Source organism: Prionailurus bengalensis, chromosome D1 (genome assembly GCF_016509475.1).
Source record: "Prionailurus bengalensis isolate Pbe53 chromosome D1, Fcat_Pben_1.1_paternal_pri, whole genome shotgun sequence".
In the NCBI taxonomy this organism is placed as follows: Eukaryota; Metazoa; Chordata; class Mammalia; order Carnivora; family Felidae; genus Prionailurus; species Prionailurus bengalensis.
In genome coordinates, this window is record NC_057346.1 from 1,891,325 (window position 1) to 1,909,275 (window position 17,951).

Sequence of the window (17,951 nt, forward strand, 5' to 3'; positions counted from 1 at the left end):
ACTTAATACTTTTTATCAGTCATTTGTGCATGTTTTATCTCCTCTAACAAGATAATAGGCTCCTTGCTTTCAGTAAATGCTTCTAAATGAGTGAATGAATGTCATTTGAATTCATAAGTTCTGCTTCCATCACTAGCATATTTTTTGATAAAATATTGCAGTATTTTATTTTATTTATTTTATTTTAACGTTTATTTATTTTACTTTTGAGAGACAGACACAGGGTGCAAGAGGGCGAGGGGCGTAGAGAGAGGGAGACACAGAATGTGAAGCAGGCTCTAGGCTCTGAGCTGTCAACACAGAGCCCGATGCGGGGCTTGAACCCATGAACCATAAGATCATGACCTGAGCTGCAGTCGGCCACTCAACTCACTGAGTCACGCAGGCATCCCAAATATTGCATTATTTTAAAACTGTCCTATATTGCTTAGGAAAACATCATTATATTTGTGTGCTAATAAGGGAACTGTACTAGATGATCTCTGTGGATCATTCCAGTTTCGAAGTTATACTGCCTGTAATTCTAAGTGTGTGTGTGTTTGTGCGCACACACAGTGTTCAAAAACTCACCCAACCCTTTATTTGCGTATCTCCGTAATTACATTTATTATACATCATTTGAAGAATTAGAAGTAAACAGTTTCATAATCATAGAGACCCAGATGTTTCATTCATTCTCAGATTTAATCCTTTAAAAAGAAAGTGGCTAATAGCCAAGGGGAAAGAAAAACACTTACTGAGAAATATTTTTCAACTAATACACCTACAACTTTGTTGAAAGCCCAATCCATATGTGCATATTGCTGCTCATTAAAGATTATTATACTTGTGTCTTTATTTCTATTCTTAAAAATGAGTTTAAATGCTTTCTTTAAATTTTTTTTAATGTTTATTTTTGAGAGAGACAGAGATAGAATGCAAGTGGGTTAGGGGCAGTGAGACAGGGAGACACAGAATCCGAAGCAGGCTCCAGGCTCCGAGCTGTCGGCACAGAGCCTGACGCAGGGCTCGAACTCAGAGCTGTGAGATCATGACCTGAGCTAAAGTCAGATGCTCAACCGACTGAGCCACCTAGGCGCCCCGAGTTTAAATGTTTTTAAAATAGCCTTTACTGGGGCACCTGGGAGGCTCAAGTGGTTAAGTGTCTGACTCTTGATTTTGGCTCAGGTCATGAGCTCATGGTGGTGAGAATGAGCCCCACGTTGGGCTCCACACTGGGCATGGAGCCTGCTTGGGATTCTCTCTCTCCCTCTCCCTTTGCTCCTCCCCCACTCAGGTAGGTGAGCATGCACACTCTCTCTCAAAATTACATGCATACATAAATACATAAAGCAGCCTTTACTGTTTTAGATGTTTTAGGTTTATGAGAAAATTGAGGGAATGATGCAGACATTTCCCATATACCCCATGCTACCACACATGAATAGCCTCCCATTATCAACATCACTCACCAGAGGGGAACTTTTGGGGTTGTTTTTTTTTTAACAGAGGATGAACCTACATCAACGCATTATAATCACCCAGTGTCCACAGTTTACCTTCAGATTTGCTGTTGGTATTTTCAGTCTATGGGATTGGACAGATACATAATGATACATACTCATCATTACTGCACCTTACAGACTGTTTTCACTGTCCTGCAAATTCCCCATCCTCGCCTGTTCATCCTGTCCTCCCCTACCCCGGCTAACCACTGCCCTTTTTATTGTCTCCATAGTTTGACTTTTTCCAGAAGGTGGTTATGTTATTGGAATCATATACTAATGTCACCTTTTCTGATTGGCTTCTTTAACTGAGTCCTTTGCATTTAAGATTCCCCATGTCTTTCCATGGCTTGATAGCTCCTTGCTGTTTAGTGCTGAGTCATATTCTGTTGTCTAATGCTCCACGCTTTATTCCTCCATCCGCCTGCTGAAGTACACCTTGGATGCTTCCCAGTGTCGACAGTTAGGAATAAAGCTGCTGTAAACATCCATGTGCAGGTTTAAGCGTAATCTTTCAAATGTCTTTCACTGTGTCCTTTACTGTGAAGTTTGTTATTCAAAGACAGTATACATATTAAAAGAATCTTTGTTATTTAAACTTTATCTTACCAAATATGCCTTTCCTTTAGTCTGCCTTTAAGATTAACAGACCAAAAAGATCCCCCACTGCCACTTACGGGCGAATAAAAACATTTGTACTATAGAGGCTTTTCCTGTTTTTGCTATTTTATTAATTCAGACTTGAAGTAAAAATCTGATTATCAGCCACACTTTAATTTTTAATTAATTTGAACATATGTGCATCTGTTACTGGCAAGAACTCTTCTGAAATTTTTGAATTAAAATTTAATTTTAAGAAATTAATTGAATGATAGTATTAATTTGAAATATGTATGCTTTAAATATTACTTATAACAAAAGATCACACAAGCATAATTTGTTAGCTGTGTTCAGCTAATGAAAATAGAAGGCAGAGATAATAAAAACATTTCATATGGAATAAACAAAATAAACAATGAATAATTTAAATGTACTTGATTGAAAATAGGTACTCTATGAAGTGTTACTGTTTTAAAGGATAATATCCAAGAGGAAATCATTGTAGTCTGTTAAAGGGCTCTCTTTTAAGTTGTTTCTGCTTTTTAAATAAGCATATTTTCAACTGACAGTAGGGACATAGGAACATTTTTGCTGTGGAGTAGAAGGACTAGTCAAGTGCGTTAAGATGTTAATGCAAACAGTAGGTTTGGAGAGTTTAGTTTCTCCTGTTCTACACCTGGCTGACAGGTGTAAATGCAGGGTATTACATGATTACATGCATGAAACACAGCTTTTCTGTACAGTTATAAATTAAATAAATACGGTTTTCCCTAGACTGTTTCTAAATCATACAAAATGGATTACTGAGTAAATGACGTTTCTGCAAGTTTGTACCCACAACGTTACCCTGGTACCATTTCTGTGCACAAGCTGAGATGACAGACCAACTGAGACGTTACCAGGAAGGTATCCTCCTCTAAAGTCACCTGAGCACCTGCCAGGGGTATTGCAGAGAAACAAATCACTTAAGGCTCCCGAATTTATTTCCTCTGCCTCCGTTTCCTCACTTGACTATAAAACGAGTACCGCACTAACTTCCAGTGCTGTCGTGAGCATAAAATGGGTTAATACAAGGAAAGCACATAGTAAGTGTTGCACAAGACTTTGTTGTTTTTGTTATTTGTTCCAAATGGTAATTTTTTATTTTACTCATATACTTGATGGTGATGTGTGTTTCATCAAATGGAGTATAATGGATTTATAAAATGCCAGATGAGAAGAAAAGTCTGTTCAAAAACACCTTTTAACACAGAATCCTTTCTTCTTGGACGTTACCCTCCTCTCTAACGCTTGATTCAGTGAGGGGGCAAATTTACACTGAGATCTGGAACTGGACCCCAGCTGAGTCGCATTTCCATGACTTGGAGGCCCTGAGGATTCCAGCCGCACACCCAGTGCTCCGTTGGTCAGCTGAGCGTACTGGGGGTGACCGCCCAGGACCAGGCGAGGCGCCAGCCCACGCTCACGTGCTGTGTGTTACGTTATTTTTCATCTTTTAGACATTTTATTTTGAGTGGATTTTTACCAGCAGAAGGTTGTGCAAGGAAGCTTTTTTTATGATGGATAAATATGTCAAAAAGAGTACAATAGACTTCACAGTGTAAAGTAGAAATCTCTTTTTTTTCCAGACTCTATTTCAAAGCAATTTGAAACGGCATAATTGTCTTATTAAATGTTACTTTTGCATAAGAGTTCTTTAATAGTTTGTCTTTCAAGTTTACAGAGTTTTTAAATGGGTTTCTGTCTTTTTTTTTCCCCTCTAGAGCTGGGTAGAGAGAGCCGAGAAACAGGCTCTTCTCTCTGATACACTTGACCTGTCAGAACTGTTCCACCCAGACACGTTTCTCAACGCTCTTCGCCAGGAAACTGCACGGTAAGTGAAGGTCTCCGCTTACTGTCCTTCCTTGTCAAGAAGTAAACCGACTATTGAATTAAGGGAGTCGTGTTATTTCCTAATACTTGACATTTCTTAACACCGTTAACTTTGAGTTTAAAAAGCAGTGCTTTTAATGACGATGTTTTTTATTAGAATTGAAACAGGTGAAATTTGGTTTTTAAATGTTGCTGATTGATCCGGACATGCCTTGTCTGATAGGACTGGTGGAGGTGCTATGGAGCCGTGTACAGTTAAAGGGGTCAACACGAAGTAAAAGTAAAAATGTAATTTCTCACTCAACCAGCCACATCTGGTTGCGCAGTGGCTACCACTTTGCGCTGCATGAAGATGTTTTTATTTCTGCAGAAAATTTCTGTTGGACGTTGCTGACCAGGCTTCTTGGTGGGGGGCAGGATTTGGTAGTTAAGATCGAGCTCTTTTTTAAAACACACTTGGATGATTGTGTCCTGTATACACTGATTTTTTTTTTCAATAAATTAGAATGTAATAAAAGAGCTGCACGGTGGAAAAATAAACTGAACCAAATTTAGTTGTTGTTTACAGACTTGGGGGATTTCAATTTGTAGTGCCTTAGGATTGTGGTATAAATACCAACATTTCAGCTCAACTGATAAGCATTTATGAGACACTTACAACGGGCCTGCATTTCAGGGTCACGGTCAAACGGAGACGGTAAAATAAAAACGAAGGGCCGAATGCTTAAGGGACTTGTGCTGCCTTGAAGAGGAGACTGACGTTACAGGTTAACTTGACAAACTTAGTAGGAAGCCTAAGATACTGTGCATCGTTTAAGAGCTCTGATTACTTGCACATTGTGAATATTTCAATTACAGATAAATAGGGAATTATCTGTTTTCCATTACTCTTGGTAGTTTAATTGTTGAGGATTATTTTTGCTGACGTTTGACGCTTTACTTTTCCAGGGCGATGGGCTGTTCTGTAGATAGCCTGAAATTTGTAGCTTCGTGGAAAGGCCGACTGCAAGAAGCAAAGCTGCAGATTAAGGTATTTTATTAATTTTTGATGTTTATCTGGGTCTAAAACTAGTATTACCAAGTGTGACTCCAGTCTCAAACTCATTGCTCTCTTTAGTACAAGGTCAGCAGAAGTAGATTGTATTTCCTATGTGAAAAATCCAAGGTAAGATTCAGGATGAAACAACTTGTACAAAACAATCTTTTCTTTTCTTTTTTTTTTTTTAATTTTTTTTTAACGTTTATTTATTTTTGAGACAGAGAGAGACAGAGCATGAACGGGGGAGGGGCAGAGAGAGAGGGAGACACAGAATCGGAAACAGGCTCCAGGCTCTGAGCCATCAGCCCAGAGCCTGACGCGGGGCTCGAACTCACGGACCGCGAGATCGTGACCTGGCTGAAGTCGGACACTTAACCAACTGCGCCACCCAGGCGCCCCCAAAACAATCTTTTCTAATGCAAAAATAGGAATCTTAGGGACACAACATATTTGCAAATGTAACTTTTGGTACAGAATGATAAAAATCTTCAACTTCTGTTGGGCTTCCCGCTCTAGAATTCAATCCAGTAAGGATTAACTCTACAATAAAGCACGTGTAAAATATTGTAATGACAAACAGACTGAGTCCTATCCCCCGGGACTTTACAGTCTGATAGCGCAGTGTCAGTCCAGGCCGTCCGTGTTAAAAGGAAAGTTAAGCCGTCTTTTGCAGCTTAAACGTTCCCTGGTAGCTCTCCTGTGAAAACTCCATTACTTTTATTGTAATGAGGGTGCAACAGTAGGCAATCATTTGAATGTTCATAACAAAACTGGTTAAAAGTCTGCAGGGGGCCCTCTCCAAGCTCCGCCCGCCTCCCTCCACACCAGCCATGTGTCCTAGCCGACCTCGCCCGGCCCAGCCCTGCACCCCGTCTACACGCTGCTGCTGCTGACAGTCACGTGTGGCCTCTGGTTGCTCTCCACATGTGCCCCCTGGTCCTGTCTTAGGACACGTGTTCCCCACCCCCACCCCCAGTCCCACCTTAGGACACGTGTTTCCCCCCCTCCATCCACCCTTAGGATACGCATCCCCCCTGGTCCCGCCTTAGGACAAACCAGCGCTTCCCACTGTAAGTCCCCAGGATCTGTCCTAGTGCAGCACATGTAATTCAGTTTTTCTTTTTTTTCTCTTCATTTTTAAAAAGTTTATTTATTTATTTTGAGAGAGAGAGTGCAGTGAAAGGCAGAGAGAGAGAGAGTCAGTCAGTCCCAGGCAGGCTCCATGCTGTCATCACAGAGCCCGATGCAGGGCTTGTACTCACAAACCATGAGATCATGACCTGAGCTGAAACCAAGAGTCAGACGCTTAACCGACTGTGCCACCCAGGTGCCCCCGATTGAGTTTTTAAATAAATTAAACCCAAGACTACAGTTCTTGGACTTAGTCAACCTTAGGCCACTGGCTTTTTGTAGGTCCTGTTTTCATTGTTGTGGTTCCCAATTTAGCAGTTTTCTTTTCATCTCACTACTACTTGATAACATACTATAGAATTTATTTATTATGTTTGTTATCTGCTGTCTGTCTGACTCCACTGGACCATAGTCCCACGAGAGTAGTGATGTTTTCTGGTTTTGTTGTAGCCCAAATACGTGAAGCTGTTGCCGTGGCCTAAAGGGTCCACAGTTAAGCCCTGTGGAACCGGTGGTTGGGGGCGCAGGGACGAGTGGCTGGGCTGCAGGAGGTGTAGCCACAGCTGGAAGGCTGTTGTACCCGTGCCAGAACTCTGATCGCTCACGATAAGCTAGACCCTTCTCCTCTGACTCTCCACAGATTGCTATAAAATTCTCCCTTTAAGCTGAGGAAATTAGAAGGGTTTTCTTTCCTACCATTGCATTTTATTTGAACCTTCACCCCTAGCCTGTGTTGCTGGTGGTCATACACCTTTGCCTGGCTGTTAAGGAAAGTGGTGGGGGGGGCGGGGTGGGCAGGGGAACACGTAGAATCCAGGAGCCACTCACTGGACCAGGTTGCATGGTCTCTGGCAGCTGTGAGCCACACATATAGTGTGTGACATCACTGTTCAGATATACAGCGGTATAAAAGCAAGGAAATGAGTTATACTCTGAGTCAGAGCATGTTAATATTTCCATAACTGTGTTGCTTCTGTTCTTAAAAAATGGGAATAAAATATTCTATAACCAGAAAGCACCAGGCTTCTACATTATGCCTTGTAGGTTGGGGGGAAAAGGCTGATAGTGAAACAAGATTGTAATCTTAGTTTTCCAAAAAGAGTCGTGTGCCTTTAAGCAATTTTAATGGAGTAATCTGAGTCCTTGTTGTCTCATTTATCAATGGATTTAAATAATAACTTCCTTGAAACATTTATTTTGAGGATCTCTGAAAACAGGAGGGTTTTTAAATCGTATTTTTAAGGGGATTAGTTCACTTGGAGAACTTTGGATCTGAATTGTGTTTGAGAGCTCCTGTTGCTTTGGAACCCGGTGGAGGCAGGGAGCCATGCAGGGCTGCCACTTGACTTCAGCTGCTTCCTGCTGGGCGGGGGCCGCCCAGGTACCGATCCCCTCCTTCGTGGAGCTTATGGAGAAATAGAAGTGAAAAGAAGGAAGGAATGAGACATTTGGGTGCTAAGGTGTCCCGAGGAGACCTGTTCGCCAGAATTGGGGTTAGGAGCTTAGACACATCCTCCCCAAGTGAGTGTGAGCGGTGGTTGTACTCGATTGGCCCAGCAATGGAAAATCTACCACAAAAACAAAAACAAAAACAAAACAGAAACAACCAAATGAGTGCTTAAACTATTCAGATTAAGGCATGTATTTAAGATAGTTTTCATTTTTCAAATAGCACTTAATGTAACCATGCCTAGATGGTCATCTTATTATCAAGTGGACACTGTTCTTCCAAACACGGGGGAGTGTAAGGTAACACAGTGCTGAGTATGGGTGTGTGCACGATTTTGTGTGTGCAAACTAATAAGGTCGTCTAAACCAACTCCACAGGGGCGTCTGAGGGGCTCAGCCAGTTGGGTGTCCCAACTTTGGCTCAGGTCATGATCTTGCAGTTTGTGAGTTTGAGCCCCACATCGGGCTCTGTGCTACAGTTCCGAGCCTGGGGCCTGCTTCAGATTCTGTGTCTCCCTGTCTCTTGGCCCTTCCCTGCTTGTGCTTTGTCTCTCTCTTTCAGAAATAAACATTAAAAATAAATAAATAAATGAAGCTAGCTCCACAAAAATGGTTTTCCTTAAGTGATGGAAGCAGCCAGAAGTTTTAAATTGGTTTGATATTCTCATAGTATTAATGGCTTTGAATGTCTTAAATATTTCCACCAGTTTAAAGGATTTGTCACTCTTAGTTGACTGTACTGCTTAACTTGCTTTGCCAACTTAATGCTGTTTTCTCATGCTGACTGAATATAGTGGGTTAGGACTGGCCCAAATACCCTGTTCATAAGGCTCTGTTCTATGAAACTTGAGAACTTTAACTGATACCATGCCGACAAAATCTGTGGGCTGGGATATTCTGCACTAAGTTTCATCTCCTGGTCTATCCAACCCCAGCTTTCAACCTTGTTAGGAGCCTGTTCATGCTTCTTTCTGCACTACAGCTGTGTTTTCCTTCCCTCAGCTGTATCCCCCCAGCCATGTATGTGTGTGTGTGTGTGTGTGTGTGTGTGTGTGTGTATGATTTTCTATTTCCTTTTTTTAACTTTATATTTTCTAATAGTTATATTAAAACAAGATGAAATTAATTTTAATACTTTATTTTATTAAACCTAATATAGGTATGTGATATTGTTTCCTTAACATATAATAAATATATTTAAATTGTGAATGGTACAAATTACCCTTTTGAGCAGTTGGTCCTTTCTTTGTACAAAGTCCTTGAAATCCAGTAAATATTCTGTATTTTTATAGCGCCTCTCATTTCAGACTAGGAATGTTTCAAGTGCTCAGTAGCCCCATGTGGTATGGCTAACAATTGGATATTAGCTCTAGACAGGGAAGGTAATTTCCTAGAGAAAATTTAAAAATTCTTCTGGTCTTCAATGTTTTCCTAATAATTTTTAATATTTTCTTTTAGTAAACATTTCAAACAAATGAAATAAATCAAAGAAGGAGAATAGTACAATTAATCTGATTATTGAAAGTTTTCAATATTTAGGACTTTACTTTTTAAGTTTTTTTTTTCATTTGAAGATAGTTGACGTACAGTATATTAGTTGCTAGTATATGTCATAGTGTTTTGACAATTATACAACACTAAATGCTTGCCACAGTAAGTCTCGTTGCCATGTGTCACCACACAAAGTGCAGTCTTCACTGACTATATACTCTCTGCTGTCCTTTTCATCCCCATGACTTATTTTATAACTGGAAGTTTGTACCTCTTAGTCCCTTCACCTGTTTCACCCATCCTCCCACCCCTACCCTCTGACAACCACCAGTTTGTAATCTGTATTTATGTGTCTGTTTCTGTTATTGTTTGTTTTTTCGTGTGTTTTGTGTTTTAGGGTCCACCTGTAAGTATACTCATATGGTATTTCCCTTTCTCTGTCTGCCTTATCTCACTTAACATACTTAATACTCTCTAGGTCCACCCATGTTGTCGCAAATGGCAAGATTTCGTTACATTTAATGGCTCAGTAATACTCCAGTGTGTGTATACACACCACATCTTTCTCCATTCTTCTATCGATGGACATTTATATTGCTTCCATATCTTGTCTCATGGAAATAATGCTGCAATATATGTAGAGGTGCCTATACCTTTTTGGATTAGCGTTTTTGTTTTGGGGGAGTAAATACGCAGTAGAGGAGTAATTGGATTGTATGGTATTTCTAGTTCTCATATTTTGAGGAATCTTGATACTGTTTTTGATCGTGGATGGAACATTTGCATTCCCACCAACAGTGTACAAGGGATCCCTTTCCTCCACATGCTCACTGACATGTATGATTTCATGACTTTTTATTATCATTATCCATTCTGACTTGGATGAGGTGATATCTCATTGTGGTTTTGACTGGCATTTTCTTGATGATTGGTGATGTAGAGCCTCCTTCATTTGTTTATTGGCTATCTGTATGTCTTCTTTAAAGAAATGTCTCTTCAGGTCCTCTATGCATTTTTTAGGCAGATTCTTTGGGGTGTGTGTGTGTGTGTGTGTGTGTGTGTATGTGTGTGTGTGTTGGTGTTGAGTTCTGTAAGTTCTTTATATACTCTGAGTATTATCCCCTTATTGGAAATATCATTTGCAAATATTTTTTCCCATTTGGTACATTGCCTTTTCATTTTGTTGATAGTTTCCTTCACTGTGGAAAAGTATTTTAGCTTGATGTCTCAATAGTATACTTTTGCTTTTGTTTCCCTAGTTTGAGGAGACAGATCCAGAAAAATGATGCTAAGGGCAATGTCCAAAAATTTGCTGCCTATGTTTTCTTTCAGGAGATTTATGGTTTCAGGTCTTACTTTTAGGTCTTTAACTCACTCTGAGTTTATTTTTCTGTAGGGCTTATAAGAAAGTGGTCCGGTTTTATTCTTTTGCATGTAGCTGTCTAGTTTTCCTACCACGATTACTAAAGGGTCTCTCCCCCCACCGCCCCGCTTTGTATATTATTACCTCCTTTGTCATGGATTAATTGACTACCAGAGAATGAGCTTCCTTCCGGACTCTGTATTCTGTTCCATTGTTTTGTGTGTCTGTTTTTGGGCCAGTACCATACTGTTCTGATAACTACAGCTTTGTAGTGTATCTTGGAATCTGGGATTGTGATACCTCCAACTTCGTTCTTTCTCAACCCATTTAGGGTCTTTTGTGGATCCATACAGATTTTAAGATTCTTTGTTCTGATTTTGTGAAAAAGACGATCAGTAATTTGATAGGGATTGTGTGCATTCTGTAGATTTTTTTTTTAGGTAATATGGACATTTTTAAATATTCCTGGAATCCATGAACATGGAATATCTTTCCAGTTGTTTGTGGCACATTCGGTTTTTTTCATTATCATCATAATTTTCAGAATACAAGTCTTTCACCCTCTTGGCTACATTTTTTTCCTAGGAATTTTATTCTTGATACAGTTGTAAATGGGATTGTTTTCTTATTTTCTTTTTCCTGGTAGTTCATTATTATTGGATAGAAGTGCAACAAATTTCTGAATAATTTTATATTCTACAAGCTCACCAAATTCATTTATTTATTGTAAATTTTTATTATTAATTTTTTTTTTGGTGCCGACTTTAGGGCTTTCTGTGTATAGTGTCATGTTGTTTCCAAATAGTGACAGTTTAACTTTTTTTTTTTTAAACCAATTTGGATGCCTTTTGTTTGTTTTTCTTGGCTGATTGCTGTGGCAAGCACTTACAATGCTATGTTGAATAAAAGCAAGAGCAGACTTTGTTGTCTTATTCCTGATCTTAGAGGAAAAGCTCTCCATTTTCCATGATTGAGTATGATGTTAGCTGTGGTTTTGTCATATTTGGACTGTATTATGTTGAGATATATTCCCCCTAAACCCTTTGTTGAGGGTTTTTATCAGGAATGGATGTTTTACTTCGTCAAATGTTTTTTCTGCGTCTGTTGAGATGATTTCATGGTTCTATGGTTTCATGGTCCCTGAGTTGAATCCCACTTGATCATGGTGAATGGTCTTTTCAATTCAGTTTGCTAATGTTTTGTTGAGGAATTGTGCATCTATGTTCATCAGGAATGTTGGCCTGTAATATTCTTTATTCTTTTTCTTAGGTCTTTGTAATGTCTCTATCTGGTTTTGGTATCATAGTAATACTAGCCTCATAGAATGAATTTAGAAGTTTTCCTTCCTTTCCTATCTTTTGGAGTAATTTGAGAGGATAGATATTAACTCTTCTTTATATATTTGGTAGAATTCACCTGTGAAGATGTCTGGTCCTGGACTTCTGTTAATTGGGAGATTTTTTGGTTACCAATTCGGTTTTGTTACTAGCAATTCATCTGGTCAGATTTCCTCTTTTTTCTGTCTTGGAAGATTTTATGTTTGTAATAATTACCATTTTTTTCTAGATTTTTCAGTTTATTGCTGTATAATTTTTCATAGTAAAATGATAATTCTTTGTATTTCCCTCATTTTTGTTTTAATTCTTCCTTAATTTCTTTTTTCTTTTTATTTCTGTTTAATTTTTTTTTTCTTCTTAACATTTATTCATTTTTGAGAGAAAGAGAGAGACAGAGTATGAGTATAGGAGGAACAGAAAGAAAGGGAGACACAGAATCTGAAGCAGGCTCCAGGCTCTGACCTGTCAGTACAGAGCCCGACGCAAGGCTAGAACTCACGAACTGTGAGACCATTATTAGAGTTGAAGTTGGATGCTAAACCTACTAAGCCACCCCAATTTTTCTTTAATTTCTAATTTTGCTTGGGCCTTCTCTTTTTTTTTAAGAAAAAAAAGTCCGGAGTCCGGCTATAGGTTAATGGGTTTTGTTGATCTTTTTCAAAGAACCAGCTCTTAGTTTAGTCTTTTCTATTGTGGTTTGGTTTTTTGGGTTTTGTTTTGTTTTTGTGGGTTTTTTGTTTGTTTGTTTGCTTTCTATTTCAGTTTTCTCTCTCACCTTTATTTATTATGTCATTACTTCTAACTCTGGGCTTTGTTCCTTTTTAAGCTTTTTTAAAGTTTATTTTATTTTATTTGGAGAGAGAGAGACAGACAGACAGACAGAGACAGCACTATTGGGGGAGAGGCAGTGAAAGGGGGAAAGAGATTCACAAGCAGTCTCTGCACTGTGAGCATGGAGCCTGATTAGGGTGTCAAACTCATAAACCATGAGATTATAACCTGAGCTGCAATCAAGAGTCAGACACTTAACTGACTGAGCCACCCAGATGCCCCGTTCTTTTTAATTTTTTTAATCATAGGTTTAAATAATTTATGTGCATTTTCTCATTTCTTGATATACACCTGTTTTACTATAAATTTAACTCTTAGAACTATTTTTGCTATATCCCAAAGATTTTGAAGCATTGTGTTCCCATTTTCATTTGTCTGTACATCGTTTTTTAATTTGTTCTTTGTAGCCTCCTTGTGTATGTGGGTTGTTTTGTTGTTGTTGTTGTTGTTGTTGTTGTTGTTGTTGTATTTTGGTTTTGTGTGTGTGTGTTTTCTTTTCTTTTTTAGTTTTATTCTTGTGGTTGATTTCTAGTTTCAAACTATTTTGGTTAGAGAAGATACTTGATATGACTCAATCTTATTAAATTCACTGTGGCTTGTTTTATGGTCTAACATGTGATTTGTCCTGGAGAATGATCCATGTGCACTTGAAAAGAATGTGTATTCTGTTTTTGGACGTAATGTTCCTATATATGTGTTAAATCCATTTGATCCAATGTGTGGTTTGAAGCCACTGTTTTCTTACTGATATTCTGTCTTATGATCTACCCATGGATGTAAATGGGATGGCTGCTAAAATTCCCTACTATTATTACTGTCAGTTTCTCTTTTTGTCTGTTAATACTTGTTTTATATATTTATGTGCTACTATGATGGGTGCATAGATATTTACAATTGTTATGTTGGATTGATCCTTTCTTCATTATTTAGTGCCCCTCTTTTTCTCTTCTTACATAAAGCCTATTTTGTCTGATATAAATTTTGCTAGGTTTTTTTTTTTTTTCATTTCATTTCCATGGAATATCTTTTCCCATACCTTGACTTTTAGTCTGTATGTGTCTTTAGATCTGAAGTTAGTTTCTTGTAGGTACCATACAGATTATAGATAGCTCTGGGTTCGGGAGTAAGGGGTTTATCCCTCCAGTCATCCAGTGTCTTTTGATTGGACCATTTAGTCCACTTACATGGAATTATTTATAGGTACATACTATTATCATTTTGTTAATTGTTTTCTGATTAGTTAGTTCCTTCTTGCTTTCTTTTGGTTGATGACTTTCCTGTAGTGTTATGCTTTTCTTTCTTTCTTTTCTTGTGTATCTGTTAAAAGTGCTTCATTTGTGGTTGCCATGTGAGGTTCTTCTATAACATTCTATGTTTGTGGTAGTCTATATTAAGTTGATTATCAGTTAAGTTCAAACACATTCTCAAAACACTACATGTTTACTCCTCCCCTTATATATATATATATGATATATATATGATATATATATATGATATAATGATAATGATATATATATAATGATATAATGATATAATGTCTTATCTTCTTATTTTGTGTGTCCTGGCACTAATTTTTGTAGATATGATTTATTTTACTACTTTTGTTTTTTAACCTTCACACTAGCTTTATGAGTGATCTACTTCCTTTACTATATGTTTGAATTTTCCAGTGGAATTCTATCATTTTCTTCTAGTTTTTGGCCTTCTTCTTTGAAAGAAGTCCCTTTAACAATTCTTATACGGCTGTTTAGTGGTGACAAACTCTGGTGACAAACTTTAACTTTGTCTGCAAAACTCTTTATGTATCCTTCCATTCTGAATGATTCCTTTGCCATTTATTCTTATTTATTCTTGGTTGTAGATTTTCTTTTTCCCAGCATTTTGAATAAATCATGTTACTGTTTACTGGCCTACAAAGTTTCTGCTGAAAAATCCGCTGATAGCCTTATGGGGTTTCCCTGGTATGGAAATAGTTGCCTTTCTCTCCTGCTTTTCAGGTTGTCTCATGTTTAATTTTTGACGTGTGAATTCTAGTGTATCTTGGCGTGGACCTTCTTGGGTTCGTCTGATTTGGGCCTCCTGAGCTCTGTGAACCTGGATGTCTTTTTCCCCAGGTTAGGGAAGTTTTCAACTATTATTTCTTCAAATAAATTTTCTGTCTCCTCTCTCTCTCTTCTTCTGGAACACTATATCGTGAACGTTAGTGTGCTTGATGTTGTCTCAGAGGTCCTAATCTACTCTCCATATTTTTGGTAGTTTTTTTCTTGTTTCTGTTTAGCTTGACTTCCACCAACCTGTCTTCCAGGTTGTTCACCCATTCTATATCCTCTGTTCTGCTGTTGATTTACATTAGTGTATTTTTTATTTCATGATTGTATTCTTTAGTTCTCACTGGTTCTTTTTTTATATTTTCTCTCTCTTTGAAGTTTTCACTGAATTCCTCCACTCTTCTCTCAAGTACAGTAGGTATCTTTATCACCCTTACTTTGAACTCTTCATCAGGTGGATTTCTCATCTCTGTTTCATTTTGTTCTTATTCTGTGGTTTTGTCACTCTTTCTTTTGGAACATATTTCTTTGTCTCCTCATTTTGTCTCTCTGTTTTTGTTTCTTTGTATTATGTCGGTCACTTATGTGTCCCAGTCTCGATGGCAGTGGCCTTACGTAGAAAGCATCCTGTGTGGCTCGGAAGCACCATCCCTTTGTCACCAGATCGGATACCTGGGAGTATCTGTCATGTGGGTTGCGTGTGCCCACCTGCTAGGACTTGGCAGTTGTGCCAAAGAGGAGGGCCGGCCTCCCGCCCTCTGGCTGCAGTGTGTGGCTCTGACTACTCCAGGCACCCTGGTGGCAGGGTCGCCTCTAGTATAGCTGTTGAGGGGTCCGTATGCACTGCGGGAGGATCGATGTTGGGTGGGGCTGGGTCCCTCTCCCCGCCACGTCTGGAGGAAGTCGCCTTCAGAGGGCTCTGGTCCTGGCCCGGGTTGACACCAAGTGTGGCAGGGCAGCAGGGTCTTGGGGGGATGCTGAGACCGCCCACCTGGGTCTAGCAGGTGGCAGCAACTTGAGAGGCGTCCCTGCGAGGGCTGGTCTGCCGGGGAGAGCCGGGCTGAGGCAAGCAGAGCCACCAAGGTATATGGAAGTGTCACAGCTGCTTTCTGCTAGCATTGGGCCAACCTGGCTGATGGGGAGCAGGTAAAATGGCCCTCGTGAGTGCTTCTGTTCCTGGAGAAAGTTCCCACCGATTCATGACCCTCCAACACGTGCCTTACAATTACTCAGTAAATCTCCTGGACATACACGCCACACACTTCTCCAGCCTCCACTTCTGCACTGGGTCTCGGCTCACAGTGTATGCTGGCCCTTTAAGAATGGAGTCTTTCTTTCCCACCACCTCTGGCTCTCCCAGAATTAAGCCCCACTGATTTTCAAAGCCAGACATTTTGAGGCCTCATCTTTCCAGTATAGGCCCCTGGGGGGTGGTGCCTGATACGGGCTTGATCCCCTTGCTGTCCAAGAGGAGCTCTATGCCCACGGCTTCCCACCTGCCTGCGGCCACGACACCAGGGTTTGCTTCCTGCTCTTCTCCACGTGGCTTTTTCTATGTATCTTGAGCCTCGGACGAGCACGTCTGCTGGTCTTTACTTTCAGAGTAGTGTTTTATGTAGTTATGGCCTTGGTGCCTCCATGGGAGAGAGGTGACTTCTCTCCCCAAATGAGTTAAAAAAAAGTACAACTCTTGGTGGGGAAGAGAGAAAGTAGGCAAAGGATTTCAGTAGGCAGCTTACATGAAGATCAAGAAGATATGGCGAATAAACGTAAAGTACTCGTTTCCACTGGTAATCAGGAAATGAAATTAAATCTAGTATATTGGCAAAATTCATAAATGTCAACAGACCAAGTATTGGCAAGAGTGTGGCACAGTATAAATCTTAAGCAGGATAAGTTAACCATAGGTGATTAGCATGATTTTGGGGAAACAGTTTGACAATATTACGAAAAATTGAGAATGACCATACACTTCACCTTAGCAACTTTATTGCGTGCGGTCAGATTTATGCAGATGTGCTTAAGGAGATATGTACCATCATGTTTATTGGAGTGTTTACTAGTAAACAATTAGCAGCGACTTAGATGTTCATCAGCAAAGGAATGAATCATTTGTTGAATGTTGACACAGCAGATATTCTGCAGCTGTTAAAAGTGAAAGAACAAAATGAATGCACCTAGACCAGGGATGAACAAAAAGAGCAGGTTGCAAATTCTGTATAACATACAGGTTGCAAACGTGAGGAACTACCATTTATTTCTTATGGCTACATGTATATTTAACAATGATGTAGAGCTAAATTCCAGATAATGATGAGGTCATGTAAGGGCAAAGAAGAACAGGAAAGGCAAAGTATGTAGACAGGATTTCAACCATGTCTATTTCAGTTTACGTGCTTAGAAATATGGGACAACCATGGCAGTATGTTAATGTCCAATAACACCGAGTCATAGGAACATGCACATTTAAAAATGTTTTTCTGTGTGTTTGAAATATTTTAGTAAAGATTTTTTTAACATTTATTTTTAAGAGAGAGAAAAGGAGAGAGAGTGAGAGAGAGAGAGAGAGAGAGAGAGAGAGAGAGAGAGAATCCCAAGCAGACTCCATGCTGTGAGCACAGAGCCTGATGTGGGGCTCAGACTCAGAAACGTTGAGATCATGACCTGAGCCAAAATCAAGAGTCGGCCACGTAACTGACCGGGCCACCCAGACACCCTGAATACTTTTATTTTTAAAAGGGGAGCATTCTGGCAAGTAAATCCATATAATAACTTATCAAAATAAAATCTGTTTTAATATCAAATTTGCCATTAAGTCCAAGATAAATTTAAGTTCAAATCAGAAGTATTCAAGAAATTCAGCATCACATATGAAACAAATTAATAGTTTTAATTCTGTTTTTAGTGAACTGTTAGCAACTCCTTTTGAGGTGAGAAGCTAAGAGTTAGGGGTGCATGGGTGGCTCAGTTGGTTGAGTGTCCAGCTCTTGTTTCAGCTCAGATCGTGATCTCATGTTGCGTGAGTTCAAGCCCCACATCAGGCTCTGTGCTGACAGTGTGGAGACTGCTTGGGATTCTCTCTCTCTCTCTCTCTCTCTCTCTCCCTCTCCCTCTCTCTCCCCCTCCCTCCCTCCCTCCCTCCCACACTCTCTGTCTCTTTCTCTCTCTCTCTGTCTCTCTTGCTCTCTCAAAATAAATAAATAGACTTTAAAAAAAGAAGGTAAGAGTTAAATGAGATCTTATGAGTAGCCTTTTTTTTTTTTTAAGTTTATTTTTGAGAGAGAGAAAGAGAGAGGGCCCGAGCAG

The 17,951-nt window shown here is 39.4% G+C and overlaps 1 protein-coding gene across 8 annotated transcripts in view; it reads left to right on the forward strand.

Annotated features, from left to right (window-relative positions):
- DYNC2H1 (dynein cytoplasmic 2 heavy chain 1) overlaps positions 1–17,951 on the forward strand; it is a 347,574-nt gene that overhangs the window by 297,307 nt on the left and 32,316 nt on the right. For all 8 annotated transcript variants that reach the window (XM_043579184.1, XM_043579187.1, XM_043579185.1 and 5 more), the window contains 2 exons: positions 3,848–3,957; positions 4,905–4,986. In XM_043579184.1, the coding sequence (XP_043435119.1) occupies positions 3,848–3,957; positions 4,905–4,986 (192 nt within the window). The remainder of the gene's footprint in view (positions 1–3,847; positions 3,958–4,904; positions 4,987–17,951) is intronic.